The sequence below is a fragment of the Corvus moneduloides genome, chromosome 2 (assembly GCF_009650955.1).
Source record: "Corvus moneduloides isolate bCorMon1 chromosome 2, bCorMon1.pri, whole genome shotgun sequence".
NCBI classification, from domain to species: domain Eukaryota; kingdom Metazoa; phylum Chordata; class Aves; order Passeriformes; family Corvidae; genus Corvus; species Corvus moneduloides.
Genome location: NC_045477.1, coordinates 81,892,977 through 81,909,087, shown reverse-complemented (window position 1 = coordinate 81,909,087; position 16,111 = coordinate 81,892,977). Strand labels below are relative to the sequence as shown.

Here is a 16,111-nt window from a genome sequence, read left to right as displayed (position 1 = left end):
AGTCCAGAAGATATTTAGGAGACTGATCAAGTCTAGAAAAGTAGAACTCACAGTGTCAAATCAGGTCTGAGGCAGTTTAAGGAAAAAAAGAAACTTAGGATGGACTTCTTTTGAAATGTGTAAAATGCTGCTGAAAATGAAATAATCTGTTCTGTGGTCACTGTAGGTAGAAATTGTGGTTACAGTGTGGGGCTTAAATTTAAATATAACTTCCTTGTCCGCAAATGTTTCCTGCAAGTATTGAAATAGATTGCTTTCTGTTGGAGCCCTTTAAGAATCTACAAGGAATGTGATGTATGTCACCAGTATTTCGGTGACAAAAGGATAGTCTAGATGTCCTCTCATTCACTTTTCCTCCTGAGAGTGGATGGGGAGGGAAGCTGGTGTGAAACCAACTGTATGCATATCCAGAAGAACCTGGAGGATATTACAGAAGGTTGTTTTTTTATACAAAGTACCAAAAAGGGATCATTAGAGTTTAAAATGAGATATCACAGTCTTCAGAGATTGTCAGAATTTAGTGTGATGTTTGCAACAAAAGCAAATCTGAAAAGGAGAAGATTCTAGCTCTGGGAAAGACATTTTGGTCTGTGGTCCTTAGTTGACCTTAGAACTGCAAGATGTTTATAGCTAAAATGAATGGCTGCTTTGTAAATCCAGTAACTGTTGGTGAGTAGAGCTGGGAACCTAATGAACAGAGGGAACTGGTTTTGAAGTCAAGTTACAATGCAGAGTGGAAAGAGTAATGTAAATTTGTGCATTGAGTATCTCCTTGCCCCATGCAGATATCAAAATTAAAATTAAAGATGTGTTCTGGTAAGACTAGAAATAACTGCTACGTTAGCGATTTTTGTAAATAGTTACGTCTTTCAATAAATGTCTTGGAGTGTCTTTATGATGTGTATCCCATATCACTGCATGAAAATGATGCAGTTGTCCACAACCTATTTACGTTAACAATTGTCATTTTTGAGTGGGTAGGAGATTTAAAAAAATGAAATTCTTTTGCTATGGAGTTTTGTGAGCACTTCGGAATTTTTATATTCATTTTAAAATGAGGTTTTATAATTTCAGATGATGAACAAAGCAAACTGGAAAGCTCATCAAGTAGTTTTGATAACTACTATCCTGAAATTGCCAAGGTAATATATATTGTAAATGTCAACTTGGGATATAAAATAGTAAACGTAAGTTAGCCACACAAACTTTCAGTAAAGGTAAGGCATTGGCTTGTAGCTTCCAGTCAGTTTGTGGTACTTGGAAAGCTTAGAAGCTCTTTTGTGAATAGATGTGGTTATTGAGCTTCTTTATTTTCTGCTTTTGGAAGGAAACTAGATACTGTCTTGAAGTTTCCTATATAAATCTTGATATGCTGTTTAAATGCAGCATGTCTTATTATTTTATTAATTTATTAATTCATTATATTTTATCAGTTTGTATCAGTTTGTTGCATTCAGGTAAGTGCTAAAGTATTTCTATAGAAATCTAGTTATACTGAAGTCAAGTTTTATTTTTATACTTAGAAATCCAGAGCAGTTTAATAGCAGTGATGAAGTGAATGTATTTTAAGATGTTTGTTTATAATGAGCTGGCAGGTCCATGGATGCTTCCTGTGTTGCCATGGTTCTTGCTCTTCAATTTTGTTCTTAGAGAAGTGTGGTGGAAACAAGAATGAAATAAAATGGAAACAAATAGAAAATAACAGTAACTCTTCCTCAGCCCATTTGAAAAACTTTATTTCAGTTAAATCAGTGAGTTGTGTGTTGCAATCAGTTTTGTAAGGGAGAAATTTTTGTTAAATCACCCAAGAAGTGGAACTAGTGACCTTTTTTATTGAAGCTGCAGAATCCAAACTCCTTTCTGTGACTTCCTTACATTCTTCTGTGTGGTACAGCCTGGAGTATTGAATTTTTTCTGCTTGACCATTCTCTGGAATGCTCTCCCTTTCTTTTCTGAGGATCTGGCTGACCTAGTAACTACTCCTGAAAGTAGTGCAGCTTATGAACTGAGAACAAGCAAACCAAATTCTATCTATTACAGTAGCTAACATATCAAAGGATCCATTCAGAAGACATTAACAAGCTTTTAGCACCCAAATTGGTTTGCTGACTTAATTCTTTCTGTTATTGCTTTGTAATCAATTTAGCACATGTACACAAAAAGCTATTATGTGATAATCTAGCACCAGCTATGGCTGTACTTGGAAATTAATTGGGATTGTGGTGCATATAATCAAGGCTTCCTTGAAAGGGCTGTAAGCATCAAACAGCATATTTGCATGAGGCTATGAAAATTTATTTAATAAATAAGTATGGAATTGGATGCTCTTATTATATGGAAGATTTTTCTTTCTTTATAGTCAGTTATTATAGTGTTTATGGTCCATATTCCTTCCAGAGGGGACTTTACTTCAGGGCTGCAGCACCTGCATGTAGTTCTTTCTAGTACTACAGTTGCTACTTCCTGTTTTCATAACTTTTGGATCAGAAGCATGCAGCTCTTAAAGCTCATTATTTTTTAGAATATTATTTTTGCTTAGCTCTTTAAGCACTGGCATGTCATTATTATTATTTATTCCATGGTTATAAGCCATTTACATTTCTGTTTCCTTCAACATAATTTTTTTTTATTTCCCCTTCTAATTCACCTTTACTAAACACTGCCTTTCAAAATAATTTGCTCTAATGTATTTTCCTAGCCTTTTTTTTCCTGAGGAAAAGTACAGGGAAAACTCTGCCCATTTGCATTACTCTTTGTCTTGTAACTTGATTGCTTTATATAAATGGTGTTTGTTTGGAGGGTTATTTTGTCCTTTATTCTTTCTTGCCTTGTCTTTTCAGCTGTTGTTTGGATTTGGTTCTTTTTTCCCCAGTGGAAGCCTTGCAAGGCATTGGGCCTTTTAGAAGAGTTTATAGCTGCTCTATTATTTTTGTTGGTTCTAGGAGGAGAATTTCACAATAGCTGACCTCATATCCTTATGAGGAGAGAGAAATTCCTTCAGGGGTGATTGTAGAGCACCTGACAGTAGGGGAAAAAACAGACTTCCTAGGAAGGGTTTTAACCCTTGTGAGTACATACATCTCCAAGCCTTCATTCTTCTATCAATAGCTGTTAGTTTATAACGTAAACTAAATAAGTGGTATTTTGCACTTCAGTACATACATGTGCACACATCTATCTTAATCTGTGTCTTTTGTACCTATTTCATGTTCCATTTACCTGTAATTTAAGTACCAGGAGTGAATATAGGGGTTTTGTAGTGGATTTTTTTTTTTGTGGTTGGTTGGGGTTTTTTGGGGTTGTTTGTTTTTGTTGTGTTTATTAATTTTAAACCAAATTAGACCTCTGAAATAACTGTGACTGTCATGATCAGTGTGCCCAAGCACCTCCTTAACCATTATGGGTCCCAGAATACCTTGAGGTGGGAAAATACTGTCTCAGTTTTACAGATGAGGAAATAAAATTAAAGAGCTGCTGCTGTGCTACAGGGTTGATGGTTACATGCATTTTCAGTTCTTGAGTTCTGACAACTGCCCCATATCTGTCAGTCAAAAATGCATGTTTTCATCTGGTCTTAGTGCACAAAACACTGAAGAATCTAAAAACTATTCAAGATGCTTTAGCTGAAACAGTTTCTGTCTAGCTCCTATGGCTAGGTAATCTTCTTCCTCAGTTCTTGCCACTAAATATTACCTTTGCAAAACATGCACACAACTTTCTTGCCATCCTTAAACTTTTTCACATTTCCTGTATTTCTCAATTATATCAGTTGTTCAACAAGCTAATTCTGCCAGTACTCTGCTGGTATTGAGTATCTGGGTCGTCTCTTTCACAGCAACTCTCCTCTTCTCTTCTTTTTGTGTTAAAGTTAACAAAGTAAAGTAAATAAAAACTATTGGAGCACTTATATTCAAAGTAGCACCTCAGAAGTTTTTCTTCTGTAATACATCCTTTAAGTCAAATTCTTTTTTAAGTTCCTGTTATCAACCTAAAAATAGGGTTATGAGCTCTTAGAGATTATGTTCTTTTGTTTTGTTTTTTCTTTCTCTTGAGACATAGTAGAAGTTGCTTCAGTCTCCAGCAAAGCAGATGTAGACAGTAGATCACTTCCTTCTGATGGTCAGTGATGAGCATTTTGGGTTTGTAACTTCTTTTAACCCATACAGGCTGATCCAAAAAGAAACACCTGCCTGTAATGTAATATTTTTGTATCCTTGTTTAGCCAGCTGCTACTTTAAGAATGGCATTTCTCCTGCATGGGTAATTTTGGCACATGCATATGTGCATTTGTCATATTCTGTGACTTTAAAAATCATAGAATACTCTTTAAATAATACCTCTTTCAAAAAAGGTAACCTACATATGCCATCAGTTTTCACATTCTATTTTGGTCCACTTCACTTTTGTTTTACTGTTAATAGATAGGTATCCACAAATCCCAGGCAGTGTACAGTGAACTCTGCAAAGTTACTTTTAAATGTGAGGGGTTTATCTTTTGGAAGTTTTTGGGTTTTCTCCAGTTACCCACAGGAAAACCACTTCTTTGGCAGTAGAGCTCAAGAAAAGTTAAAAAAAAAAGCAACCAAGAGAAAGAAAAAAGAAAGAGAGCTATGATAGTGTTTCTTAATTTATGTGATCTGTTGTTTTCTGAGCAGTCTTATGGTCTCAGGATAGCTCTGAGCTTTAACCTACAGTCATACTACGTGTTTTTATTTAAATGAAATAGGGTTATGAAAGTTATTGTTTAAGGAGGCAGATATTGAAGTTACACTGAAGTGTACTTCCCATGAGCTTGGAAGGTTGCATGTTGCTGATGGAAGTTTTTATATCTCTAGGACTGGAAAAAAGCGTTTAGAGAAGAGACTCTCACTTTTGCTTGGTCTTGTTGGATCAATGTAAACTAAGGAGGTACAAAGCTCAGTAAGGGAGAAATGAATGCATGAATCAAAAATGTGTGAAGCTTTGAACATCACAGAAAAAGGCATGAAATTAAAGCCCATTTTAATAGTGTGATACCAAAACTTTTCTTCTTATTTTGAACAGAGTACCAGAGAAGCAGAAATCAAGCTGAAAACTGAAAGCAGAGTTAAACTTTTTGCCTTGGATCCAGATGCACAGGTTAGACTTCTTACAAGGAAGCAGGTTTTTTTATGTTGATCCTTTTGAGATGAAAACCAACTTACCTTAATTTTTCTTTTGTCTTTTTAAAGAAACTTGACTTTTCTAGTATTGAACCAGAAGTGAAGCCATTTGAAGAGAAATTTGGAAAAAAAATTCTTGTAAGGTGTAATGATTTATCTTTTAATTTGCAAAGCTGCATCGCAGAAAATGAAGAAGGACCAACAACAAATGTAAATAACGAATCTAATTACTTTCTGTTAATTCAGAAATGAATGTCTTAATATTTGATTGGCACTATCCTTAATGGCAGGGATTCCTTGCTGTGATTGAGAAATTTATATTATGGGGGTTTTTACTCTTTTAAATCAAAATGAAAGCCTAAATCCTACAAAAAGTAACTTTGCTGCTAATATTTTTGTTGGATGGTGGAGAGAGAAGTTTTTCTTTAACTGTCTTTTACATCTTGTCCGTAATACCTAGAGTGATGGCCATATGTGTTTATGAAAATGTGACTTATCTTTTTATACACATTTTTGCAGTGATCTAGATGCCAGCACTGATAATTGATTCCTTTTCTTTTTTTTTTTTTTTTTTAATGTCTAGGTAGAACCTTTCTTTGTCACATTGTCACTATTTGATATTAAAAACAACAGGAAGATTTCAGCAGATTTCCATGTTGATTTGAACCACGCCTCAGTAAGGCACATGCTGTCCAGTGCATCTCAACAAATGATGAATGGCAGTGGTGATAGTTTACACAGAATTCAGGACATTCATGAAACTGTGTTGCAATATCCAAAGCAGGTAAGAACTAGTAACCTGAAGAACTAGTAGGATTTTGGATACAAGTTTCCTACGTTATTTCATTGGCTTTCTTTTATGTGATGTAATATGTGCATTTTCCTTCTATATTTATCTCTCATTTTATTTCTAGGGAATATTCTCAGTCACATGTCCTCATACTGACATTTTCCTTGTGGCTAGAATAGAAAAGGTATTACAGGGAAGTATTACACATTGTGCTGAACCATATATGAAAAGTTCAGATTCATCAAAGGTATGTTATTTTCTTCTGTGGTATGAAAAAAATGCTGAGGCAAACCAGATTGATTTCAAATTAATCAATATAAATCAAAATCTTAGTTGTTTTATAGTAAATTCATATAACTGGATGATTTGATGTAGTATGTTATAATTATTTTCAGTAACTATTATTGCATTATCGATAAAAGAACGTTTCATTGGAAACATTTATTTCACTTTTTATAATTGTGACAATGTAATTTTTATAATGTCTTTAAGTAAACTGTTTTGACAAAAGAATACTGGACTTCAGTGTAAAAGTTGAGTTGAAAATGGTGAAACAGTGAAATATTAAATATAGATCATAAATTAACCGTATGTCTCTCTTAGTTAATGCATCTTAGTGTAACATTGTTGACATTTTTTTTTTTCTCACTTTTTGGTGACAATAGTTTGCTGTAACCTTATCTGCACACTTGCTGGCTTTTTCCTCCAGAACCACTGAGATGATTAAGCTTCTGGTTTTATCTATAAAATGCTTTGCAGATTTGATAGAACCCCAAATCACTTCTGGAAATAATCCACTGGAACATCTTAAGTTTCCAGGAATCTAGGATGACATAACATTTTGATGTTCTCTGAAACACATCTACAGAAGTTTTGTTACTTGCTTCTTCTCGTTTGTCAGTGAAGAAGTAGAGGCTTAATTTTGTTGATTTACAGTTATGCTTAAGTAGCTGGACCAGCATACAGGAGAAAAGTGTTTTTGTAAGCAGTGTCAGCCAGCTACTGTTGACGTTCTGCCTGTTTTCAGCTAAGAAGAAACAGTTAACTTTCAGTCTTTGCAGAGCAACAGTGTTCTTTCTTACAAATTTGATTCTGGCAAAGCCACATGTAAAAAACCATGTATTTTTCACTTGGTCTTAATATAGATCAGCCTACTGATTTGTTTTTCCAGGAATGCTTGAGTTGGTTTTTTTTCTGCCCCAGCTATTGTTGGAAAACAGCAGCTTTGTATTTTAGGAGTCCGGTTTTGATGTTGACGGTTACTGAGTTAAAATAAACCTGAACTGAGTGGGTGATTTTGGTGTGCTTGGGCCTGAGCCATGGGGGAAAGTTAAGTAAGCCCAAGTGTTCCCATATTTGATGCCGAGTTCTAGACTTGTAGTTGCCTTGTACGATGGGAGTAGACAATAGGAATGCTCATGGTTACATTAACTTATGCTTTCTGGTGTTCAATTGCTTATGGTTTTAGACAAATGAATGCTTAGTTTGAATTTTTCTTCTGTTCTGGTTCTCAGGGACTGCACTGTATTAATCTGAAACAAAATAGAACAGTACCAGCTGTATAGGCCTCCATGTGGGTCAGTGTAGGGAGTGAGTTCCAGTTCCCTGCAAAATTACTACTCTGGATGAGAAAAAAGGAAAATGGAAGCAGCAAATTCTATAGCCAAAAAATCACTTTTTCTCCCCTTAAATGTTGAATACTTACCAAGGTTTTATGTTTCCGAGTGCTATTTCCCCCTTATTACAGGAAAGGGTAATGGGGAGTCCACTCAAACACATGAGCAGAATCAGCTCTTTATAATATCTACAGCACAGATCAGGGTTGATACTCAGGGAGTTTTACTCTGTAGGTGGCTTTGCCTCTGGCAAATAGTTTTGCTCTGTGTGGACACACAGGAAAAGCTGATTTCTGGAAAAGAGAAGCCCAAGTGGTTCAGCTTAGTGTTGAACATCTCAAACCAGTGCTTTTCTAGCTCTGATTGTTGTCTGTGTTTGTTCTATATAATGGAGTTTTTTGTTCATTTAAAAGTTAACAAAATCAAGAATTTAAACTTTTAATGTAAACAATGTTGCAATGCCCTTACATAGGATTGTCCATGTGATCTTCATACAACTCTTCCCCACAGTTTGTGTGTATTTGTAATACAAATATTGCAGGGTATGGTACTACTTATTGTGCAGGAATGTGTTTTGGTACACAGGGTGAGAGGTGGATATTGGCAGGGGAGCAAGTGAGAGAGGAATTGTTGGGGTTTCTTTTTTGTAGTTGGAGTTTTGTTTTAAAAAACAGTTGAATTTTGCTCTAACTTTCCATCTATATTCTGTATATAATAATATTTCTCTTGCTTAATTAAGTATTTTGTATCAGAAGTGTAGGAGGGTCTGTTTTCACCCACGAAATACTGTGAAATCAGCAGGCTGTGCTTAACCTGAAATGAATCATTAAGAGGCATTATCAGTTGTCTTTCCCCTCACATACTTAGGATCAATCTTTAATCTTCTAAAGAAGATTTTCTAATTGATATCAGTGTCAATATGTGGGGTTTTTTCTTGTGTACTAATGGTTCAGAAAAACGTAGCTTTTCAAATCTTATGTCCCTTGCAGGTTGCACAGAAAGTTTTGAAGAATGCTAAGCAGGCATGCCAGAGATTAGGTCAATATAGAATGCCTTTTGCCTGGGCAGCTCGGTGAGGACAAATCTCGTCAATCTGTATTTTTTTCCTAACTTTTCTCTAACATGGTTTTTTGCATCTCCCATCTTGTAAAACTTAATGTGCTATTTAAATTATTTCTTGTTTTGCTTTCAATTAACCAAAGATTTGCAACAAACTTACCCTTCTGCTCTGTAGTAGGAAAAAAGTTATAAAGATCCATTACATTATTATTCAAACTATTAATATTGCCAGCTGTTTTCTGTTGCCAATATTTTTTATGTTATTAAGAATGCCATGGTTCACACTTTTTTGTTAGACTGAGCTATTTATATGCTAAACTCACCTACAATGGCACGAATATTAAGTGCTTAATATGAAGGATGATGCAGTATATTCTGATTTGTAATAAAGAAATTTCCTGAAATGAATTTCAACACTTTCATAAACTCAGCTGAAAGCAAGATTTTTACTTTCAGGACATTGTTTAAAGATGCCTCAGGAACCCTGGACAAAAATGCAAGATTTTCTGCTCTCTTCAGACAAGACAGTAATAAGCTCTCAAATGAAGACATGTTGAAATTGTTAGCAGATTTCAGGAAGTAAGTCTGATTTCCCCACTTGAAAAAACAAAAACAAACCGACCTGAAACCCCTCACTCCTAACCCTAACCACACCATATTTTTAATGGTCTTGAACTGGAACATTTAATATTTTGATACATGTATATATATGTGTGTCTTTCACATCAAATACAGAATCTGTATAAATATAATCAAGGCCTTCAAACAAGCTACAGATTTTTCTTTTACAGTGTTTGGGGGCTACAAGCAGAACTGAAGTATTATCCCACACGTAACATGCAGTCAGCATCGTATCCTGAAGTATCTCTGTGCTAGGAGTTATGTTTGCACAATATGCTCTTCTGTTTCTCAAAGGAAAACAAGTATGAGCATAAATCATCTGTTCCCTGACCTTGGACAGGGGATGCTGGCTCTCAGGGAAAGGGATTCAAGCAAGTCTCCAGTCCACCTTCCTTGAAAATGCGCATGTCCCAGCATGGCTAAATAACAGAACTTTGGTTATGGTTTTTTTTTCACAAAGTATTCTTAAAGATTTCATCAGTTTGTGTGCAAGGCTTAAGAGTATATTACTGATAGATGACCATGTTCATGAAGTCATTAATCCCCTTACTAAACAGGATGTAAAATAATAGAGCTATCTCTGCTGCTTTGCAAAGAAGTTTCCACTTCTGTTACAGTACACTTAGCAGGAGTGGTACTAACTTGAACAGTCACTAAGCACAAAGGCACAGGATATAGTTTCTTTTTTCTTGCTTACCAAATCTGATAAGGGGATGAGGTTTGTAATAGATATTTTAGCTCAGTTTTAGCAAGTGGCTGAAGGTTTCACTGAACTTTACATAGCAGTGAAATTGCTCTGCGTACTGATACTCCTTGCCCTAAGTGCTATTACTGGAAGTGAAACGAACAGTAAATTATCCTGCCCCACCACTTTGTGAGTTAAGGAAGTGCTTTTGGGTATTTTAGCATCCTGTTTGTGGAACCATGTACAGTATTTCACAGCAATTAGAGTAAGAAAGTGGTTCTAATGTCTAAGGCATATCTATTGGAATTAGAATCCTGACTCCAGCCATAAGTTTGTTTCATAGCATGGGATTGTATTTTGGGAAAACCTTGCATCCACTTGCTGTGCAATAATTTAAAAAAATCATGCTGCTGACTATCTTTACTAATAAAGGGTTCTGCATGGTTTGGCCATGGAAAATACTTGTACTTCATGTTTCTGAAATAGCAGCAACAAGATAACATCTATAGATGGTGGGTTTTGCAGGGTGAATTGTTAGTCTAGAAAAAGGAGGAGGTCGGAACTTGTTGGTTTCTCTTCCCCCGGGTTTATCCTACCACCATGAATGCTTATCAGTGGCCACTGAGATTTAGAAAACTTACTTACAGTTCCCTCTTTGCTGCAAATGAAAGTGATTTACTACATGGCAGACAAAACTTGCCTTGGACAAAGTGTTTCATTTTGATTTAAAGAAGAAAAAACGTGTGTTTTTCCATGATCTTTGACACACTGGTGTATTGAGTCTTTTTTTTTCCCCTAAGAATTTAAAGGAAGAGAAAACTGTGTATCTAGGCAAAAAGCAAGACCAGATCAGTCATGCACCCTCAAACCACCTTTCCTCTCATACTCCTATTTCAGGATATTACTTTTGCCTCTGTTTCCTATTATCTGTTTTGCTTGCATCTGATTTGCATGTAGCCTGACTGAGGTGGTTTTGTTTTACTTTTTTTCCTTCCTACAGACCTGAAAAGATGGCCAAACTTCCTGTTATTTTAGGAAATCTGGATGTTACAATTGACAATGTGTCACCAGATTTTCCAAGTAAGTGTTAACAAACACTGTTAAATGGACATTCAGGCTTTTTCCTCTTCAGTGCTTTATTTGTTTTTTTCAATGTATTTTCAGATTATGTTAACTCATCATACATTCCCATGAAACAGTTTGAAAACAGTATCAAGACACTAACAGCATTTGAAATAGAGGAGTTTGTTCCCTGTATACCAAAATGCACTCAGCCTTTTACCATCTACAACAATCATCTTTATGTTTATCCAAAGCACTTAAAATATGACAGTCAAAAGACTTTTGCAAAGGTGAGTATAGGAAAACTGTACCTTCTTCTTTCTTGGGGTTGGTTAAGATTGTTTATGTATTTATATCTGTGATGATCCTTATGATTAATTGCTTGGGTTTATGTTTTTAACAACTGCTTTAGGCTAGAAATATTGCAGTGTGCATTGAGTTCAAGGATTCTGATGAGGAGGATTCTTTGCCTTTGAAGGTCAGTCTTTTCATTTTTGTGGCTGATAGAAGTAAATAGTGAGCAGTTAGCTAAGTAACACAGTAGTACTGGATTAACTAATCTAGTTTGGGATGGTGGCTTGAGAGTGACTTCTGGATGGCTTGCTTGTTTCTGATTTAAGGGATTTCTAAAGAGTCCTCAGAGCATTTAGTGTCTTTAATATTTCTTTACTAAAATTCCAAGAATAAACTTGTTGCAAACGAGGGTAGCTGATGCCTGCTCCCCAGTAAGTTAAAACATTAAAGCTTTAGATCAATTTCAGAGCCAACCTCCATTTTTATGAGCTATCACAGTGTATAAAAGTTGCCTGGAAGAACAGAAGTAGAGAAATGTAGAGACATCCAAAGTGAAATCACAGTGTCAGCTCTACTGCACAGCAGGCAAGACTACACATCATGTAAAGAAACCAAGTTAAAGACAAGTTAAAATATTTCAAATTCTGAAACATCCAAAGCTGAGAGTAAAAAAGGGTCACAGAGTCTTTTTGTTCTTTTTTCCTTGTTTCTATTCATAGTGTATCTATGGTAGGCCTGGTGGACCAGTATTTACTAGAAGTGCATTTGCTGCTGTTCTGCATCACCATCAAAACCCAGAGTTTTATGATGAGGTAAGCTGCCTTTCTGAGGTAACTTCTACCAGATCAGGTACTATGTGAGTTTCAAAATACAAGAAAATATTAGAGGATGGCAAAATTCTCAGTTAAATCAGGTCACCTTTCTAAGGACGTTTTAAAAGTAAGTTTTGTGTGTTTGTTTTGTGGCCTTACTTCAAAAAACATGCAACCTAGAAAAGCTTTTCAAATGTAGAACTAGTAAAACATGTCAGTGCTCTAGCTGAAAACTTCTACAGAGATTTCTTTGCCTTTCAGATTAAAATAGAATTGCCCACTCAGTTACATGAAAAGCACCATTTGTTGTTCACCTTCTACCATGTCAGCTGTGATAATTCAAGCAAAGGGAGTACAAAGAAGAAAGATGTTGTTGAAACTCAAGGTTTGCACACTAATGCTTTACTTTCAGTAATCGCTAGGGAAATTTTTTGAAGTATGCTTAAACTGGAAACCCATGATTTTTGTGATCCATATAATGCTTTCTAATTACATAGTGCTGACTGAAAGATTTAATAAAATATTTCTTCTAATTTAAATGTTTCAAATCATGGTTTAGAACGTCCATCAAATGTATGGTGTTTCTCAAAATCAGTGACAATTACTTTGCATTTTCAATGTTTTGTAGTTATTTCAGTTCAAATTATTTGGCCTTTACAGTAATATTTTTTGTTTCATGAATTACATGTCAGAATTATTTGGTAAGACTTTTGTTGTAAGGGTTTATGATAAGTTTCATAATATTTAAAATTACCTGCCTTTCATATTCTATAGTTGGGTATTCTTGGCTTCCTCTGATAAAAGATGGAAGAGTGGTCACCAATGAGCAACAAATCCCAGTGTCAGCAAATCTTCCATCAGGCTATCTTAGTTATCAAGAAGTGGGTGTTGGAAAGGTATGTTGCTGAAAATGGCTCTAATCTTAAAAAAAAAAACCAGTGTGGAGAGAAGGTTTGGTTGTGATTCCCCAGCCTGCTGATAAGATTTAAGTAATTTTCTAGTAGAATTTATTTTCTTTTATAGTTGAAATGGAGTGCTTAGCAAAAGTTAGATGTCTGACTTAGAGGAAACAAACAAACTCAAAGAGAAATGGGAGACAAAAAAAAAATGTGTTAGGGCAGGTTGATTCAAATTCTTGTAAAAGTCAGAAAGTTACATTGTTACATACTTCTGTTGTTATTTAGCTGATATACTTAAGAAATGTTTAGGTTTCATTCTCTATAGTAATAGTTAACTAGAAGTTAACAGTAATTTTTAAACATTTAAAATTATTTGGATTTTATGAAGGTATGCAAATAATCTGAAGTCCTTTACTAAATTTTTTTTAGCATTTCATGCTGTCTCCTTTCAGTAAGTCTTTTATTCCTGAACAAGTCTTATTCTAACATCTTGATTTTTGTGATCTCTATACTTCACAAGTTAAATTTATGGTTGTATTTTTCAAAGCAGAAAGCTTGCATAATTGTAGTAATAAAAATCATACCAAGGAGGATACAAAATGAAAATGTGATAGGGAATTTGACAAAGAGATTGAAATGCAGAGACAAAATTGACTACTTTTGGAGGAAGAGACCTAAAATTAACAGCAAGACGTGCTGCTCTCCTCCTGTTCTACCACCTGTTCTTTTTTAAACTCTGCTGTAAGCTTTCCAACCATCGTCTCCTTCACATCTTTCATCTTCTCACGTTGTAGGTGTATTCTTTATGCCTCTGCTGTTCGTCTCTGCTCATGCCCATGCATAGAAGGTTAGGACCAATATGACTAGTTGTAGATTTAGCAATAAAATCTCCCTAACTGTCTGTCAGGGTCAGCATTCTCATTCTCAGTTCTGTGGAAATGGGACAAGAAGGAAGGACTGGGTGCTACCTGTCAGTGACAAGTTTTAAACCTTATGAGTATCTGTGGAAATTCTTGTGTTATTTTTCTGAGAAAATAGTAAACATTTCTCTCTAGTCAGAAGTTTCTTTGCAGAGTTTTAGGGGAAACACAGAATCTGTGATGCACAGAGAATCAATTTTGTTAGCCATCAAGGAAAATACTGTGGGACTTTTAAAAAACATTTTAAGCTTCATAAATGCTTTTGGTAATATTGCCTGCATAATTTTCCTTTTTTATGACTTTATTCATTGCACACATTTCTTCAACCTGTTTTTTTCTTTTTGAAAGAAGTGTTGTTAATGGTACTGTAAACTAATTGTTTTGCTTTAATATACTGCTTACATTAGTTTACTTTTCCCCCTCATGTGTGTGTGCAGCATTCCGGTCCTGAAATTAAATGGGTAGATGGAGGCAAACAACTGTTAAAAATATCCACTCATCTGGTGTCAACTGTGTATACACAGGTGAGTTACAAAACCAATTAAATTAGAGAACGTTTTAGGAAAAATGTATGTTTATAATATGTATATACAATATATGGGAAGATTCTTAAACTCAGTGTGTTCATCTCTTTTTTTGTCTCTTGGGCTTTTCTCATGGTCTCTTTCTTTTACATCAGATGTGAAAAACAGAAGATCTTAAATGGAAGCTATTCAAAATATGAGCCTTTTGTCTCCTGTCATCCATTCCAGTCTGAATTTTCCAGTTAGTTGAGAGGTCATAGTTGTCTAAAAGCTGTTTACTGGCGTGTCTGCAAAGCAATGAGTCCTGCTAGACCTGTTCATAAAAAACATTATGATTGGTTGGGATAATTAAGTATGCTGTTTTCTGCATGTCAGTTGGATGCAAATATAGGTGGCATTTTGTATAACAGGTATTCAAAATACACTGGAAATTTCATTTAAAAAAATAAGACTAAATAAGTCTTCAGAACAGTGCACTTCAACTCTTATTTTTGAGAATTGAATCTGTGGACAAACATATGTATTTATACATATAAATATTTTAAATGGATTATAGAGAGTAAAGTTAGATATTGTTTAATTTATTCTTTTTGTCTTTGACAGGACCAGCACTTGCATAATTTTTTTCAGTACTGTCAGAAAACAGAGTCCGGAGCTCGTGCACTGGGAACTGATCTTGTAAAATATCTTAAGGTATAAAATGGCAGTGAATAACAGATTATATAATTTATTTATGCTTTTCCAAAACCTAGGAGCTTCAGACATTTTATAGGTCTCATTTTTCAGTGTGAGAATTGGTACTGTGACTATGACTCGTATTAATGGAATATGCTGTGGAAAAAACCCACAAAGATACTTTCTGCCTTAAATAAATTTTCAATTGCAATGTAAGGGGAAACTACAAAGAAATAATGAGACAGTATTGGTCAGCCTTATGAGTGGTAATTTCAGAACACTAATGGCTTAGTTTGTCAAAGTAATCAAATTGAACTGTGTATGGAGAGTGTAAGGAATCATGACTCTTAATTTTTCTAAAATTTTGCTTAGAAGGTCATCATTGTCATGTCTTCAGTTCTCTTTGAGGATTAGCTCAATAGAGTGCTCAGTTTCCACTTCAATTTTTTCTGACACAGATCACATAGGAAGAAAGACCATTTTGTCTCCTGAATAGTGTGGATGTGCAGGCAAACAGTCAAAGACAAGACAGCTGCTTAACACTTAACACTAAATAGAAATGTTTGACGTGTTATCTGCATGCACGTTAAGCAAATACACTCCCTTTTGTGAAATTCCCTTTGATTCCAGGGAATTTTGTGGCATAAAACTTTGTAGGATGAATTTTGTACACTGCCTTTTCTGTTAGGGTGGTTATGTCTGTAATATCTTTTGCATGTGATGGAATGCAAAGGCATATCAGGAAGAAGTTGTTGTTAATAGTTCACTCTCCAATTTCCAGCATTAAGTGGTTAGGGATTTTATTTCATCCTGGGTTTTAACATAGTTGCTAGTTTATTGTTTAGCAGCTAACTAGTATAATTAGTATTGCACTTAATCACAGGTAAGAAATCTGCATGTTTTTGCGTTTGCTAAATGTCTGCATTGGTGGCTGAAACAGCAAAATATACCAATGTCAGTGTCAGTGTGCTGTTGGGCACAGGGGCAGACTTTTCACTGAATCATTACCTAGA

General features: G+C 35.1%; 1 protein-coding gene across 21 annotated transcripts in view; it reads left to right on the top strand.

Annotated features, from left to right (window-relative positions):
- The window catches only part of DOCK9 (dedicator of cytokinesis 9), a 116,852-nt gene that overhangs the window by 58,938 nt on the left and 41,803 nt on the right, over positions 1–16,111 (top strand). For all 21 annotated transcript variants that reach the window (XM_032100112.1, XM_032100108.1, XM_032100105.1 and 18 more), the window contains exons 9-23: positions 1,075–1,142; positions 5,044–5,118; positions 5,211–5,351; positions 5,725–5,925; positions 6,056–6,178; positions 8,537–8,619; positions 9,063–9,185; positions 10,913–10,992; positions 11,077–11,264; positions 11,387–11,452; positions 11,988–12,080; positions 12,342–12,465; positions 12,855–12,976; positions 14,337–14,423; positions 15,027–15,116. In XM_032100112.1, the coding sequence (XP_031956003.1) occupies positions 1,075–1,142; positions 5,044–5,118; positions 5,211–5,351; positions 5,725–5,925; positions 6,056–6,178; positions 8,537–8,619; positions 9,063–9,185; positions 10,913–10,992; positions 11,077–11,264; positions 11,387–11,452; positions 11,988–12,080; positions 12,342–12,465; positions 12,855–12,976; positions 14,337–14,423; positions 15,027–15,116 (1,664 nt within the window). The remainder of the gene's footprint in view (positions 1–1,074; positions 1,143–5,043; positions 5,119–5,210; positions 5,352–5,724; positions 5,926–6,055; positions 6,179–8,536; positions 8,620–9,062; positions 9,186–10,912; positions 10,993–11,076; positions 11,265–11,386; positions 11,453–11,987; positions 12,081–12,341; positions 12,466–12,854; positions 12,977–14,336; positions 14,424–15,026; positions 15,117–16,111) is intronic.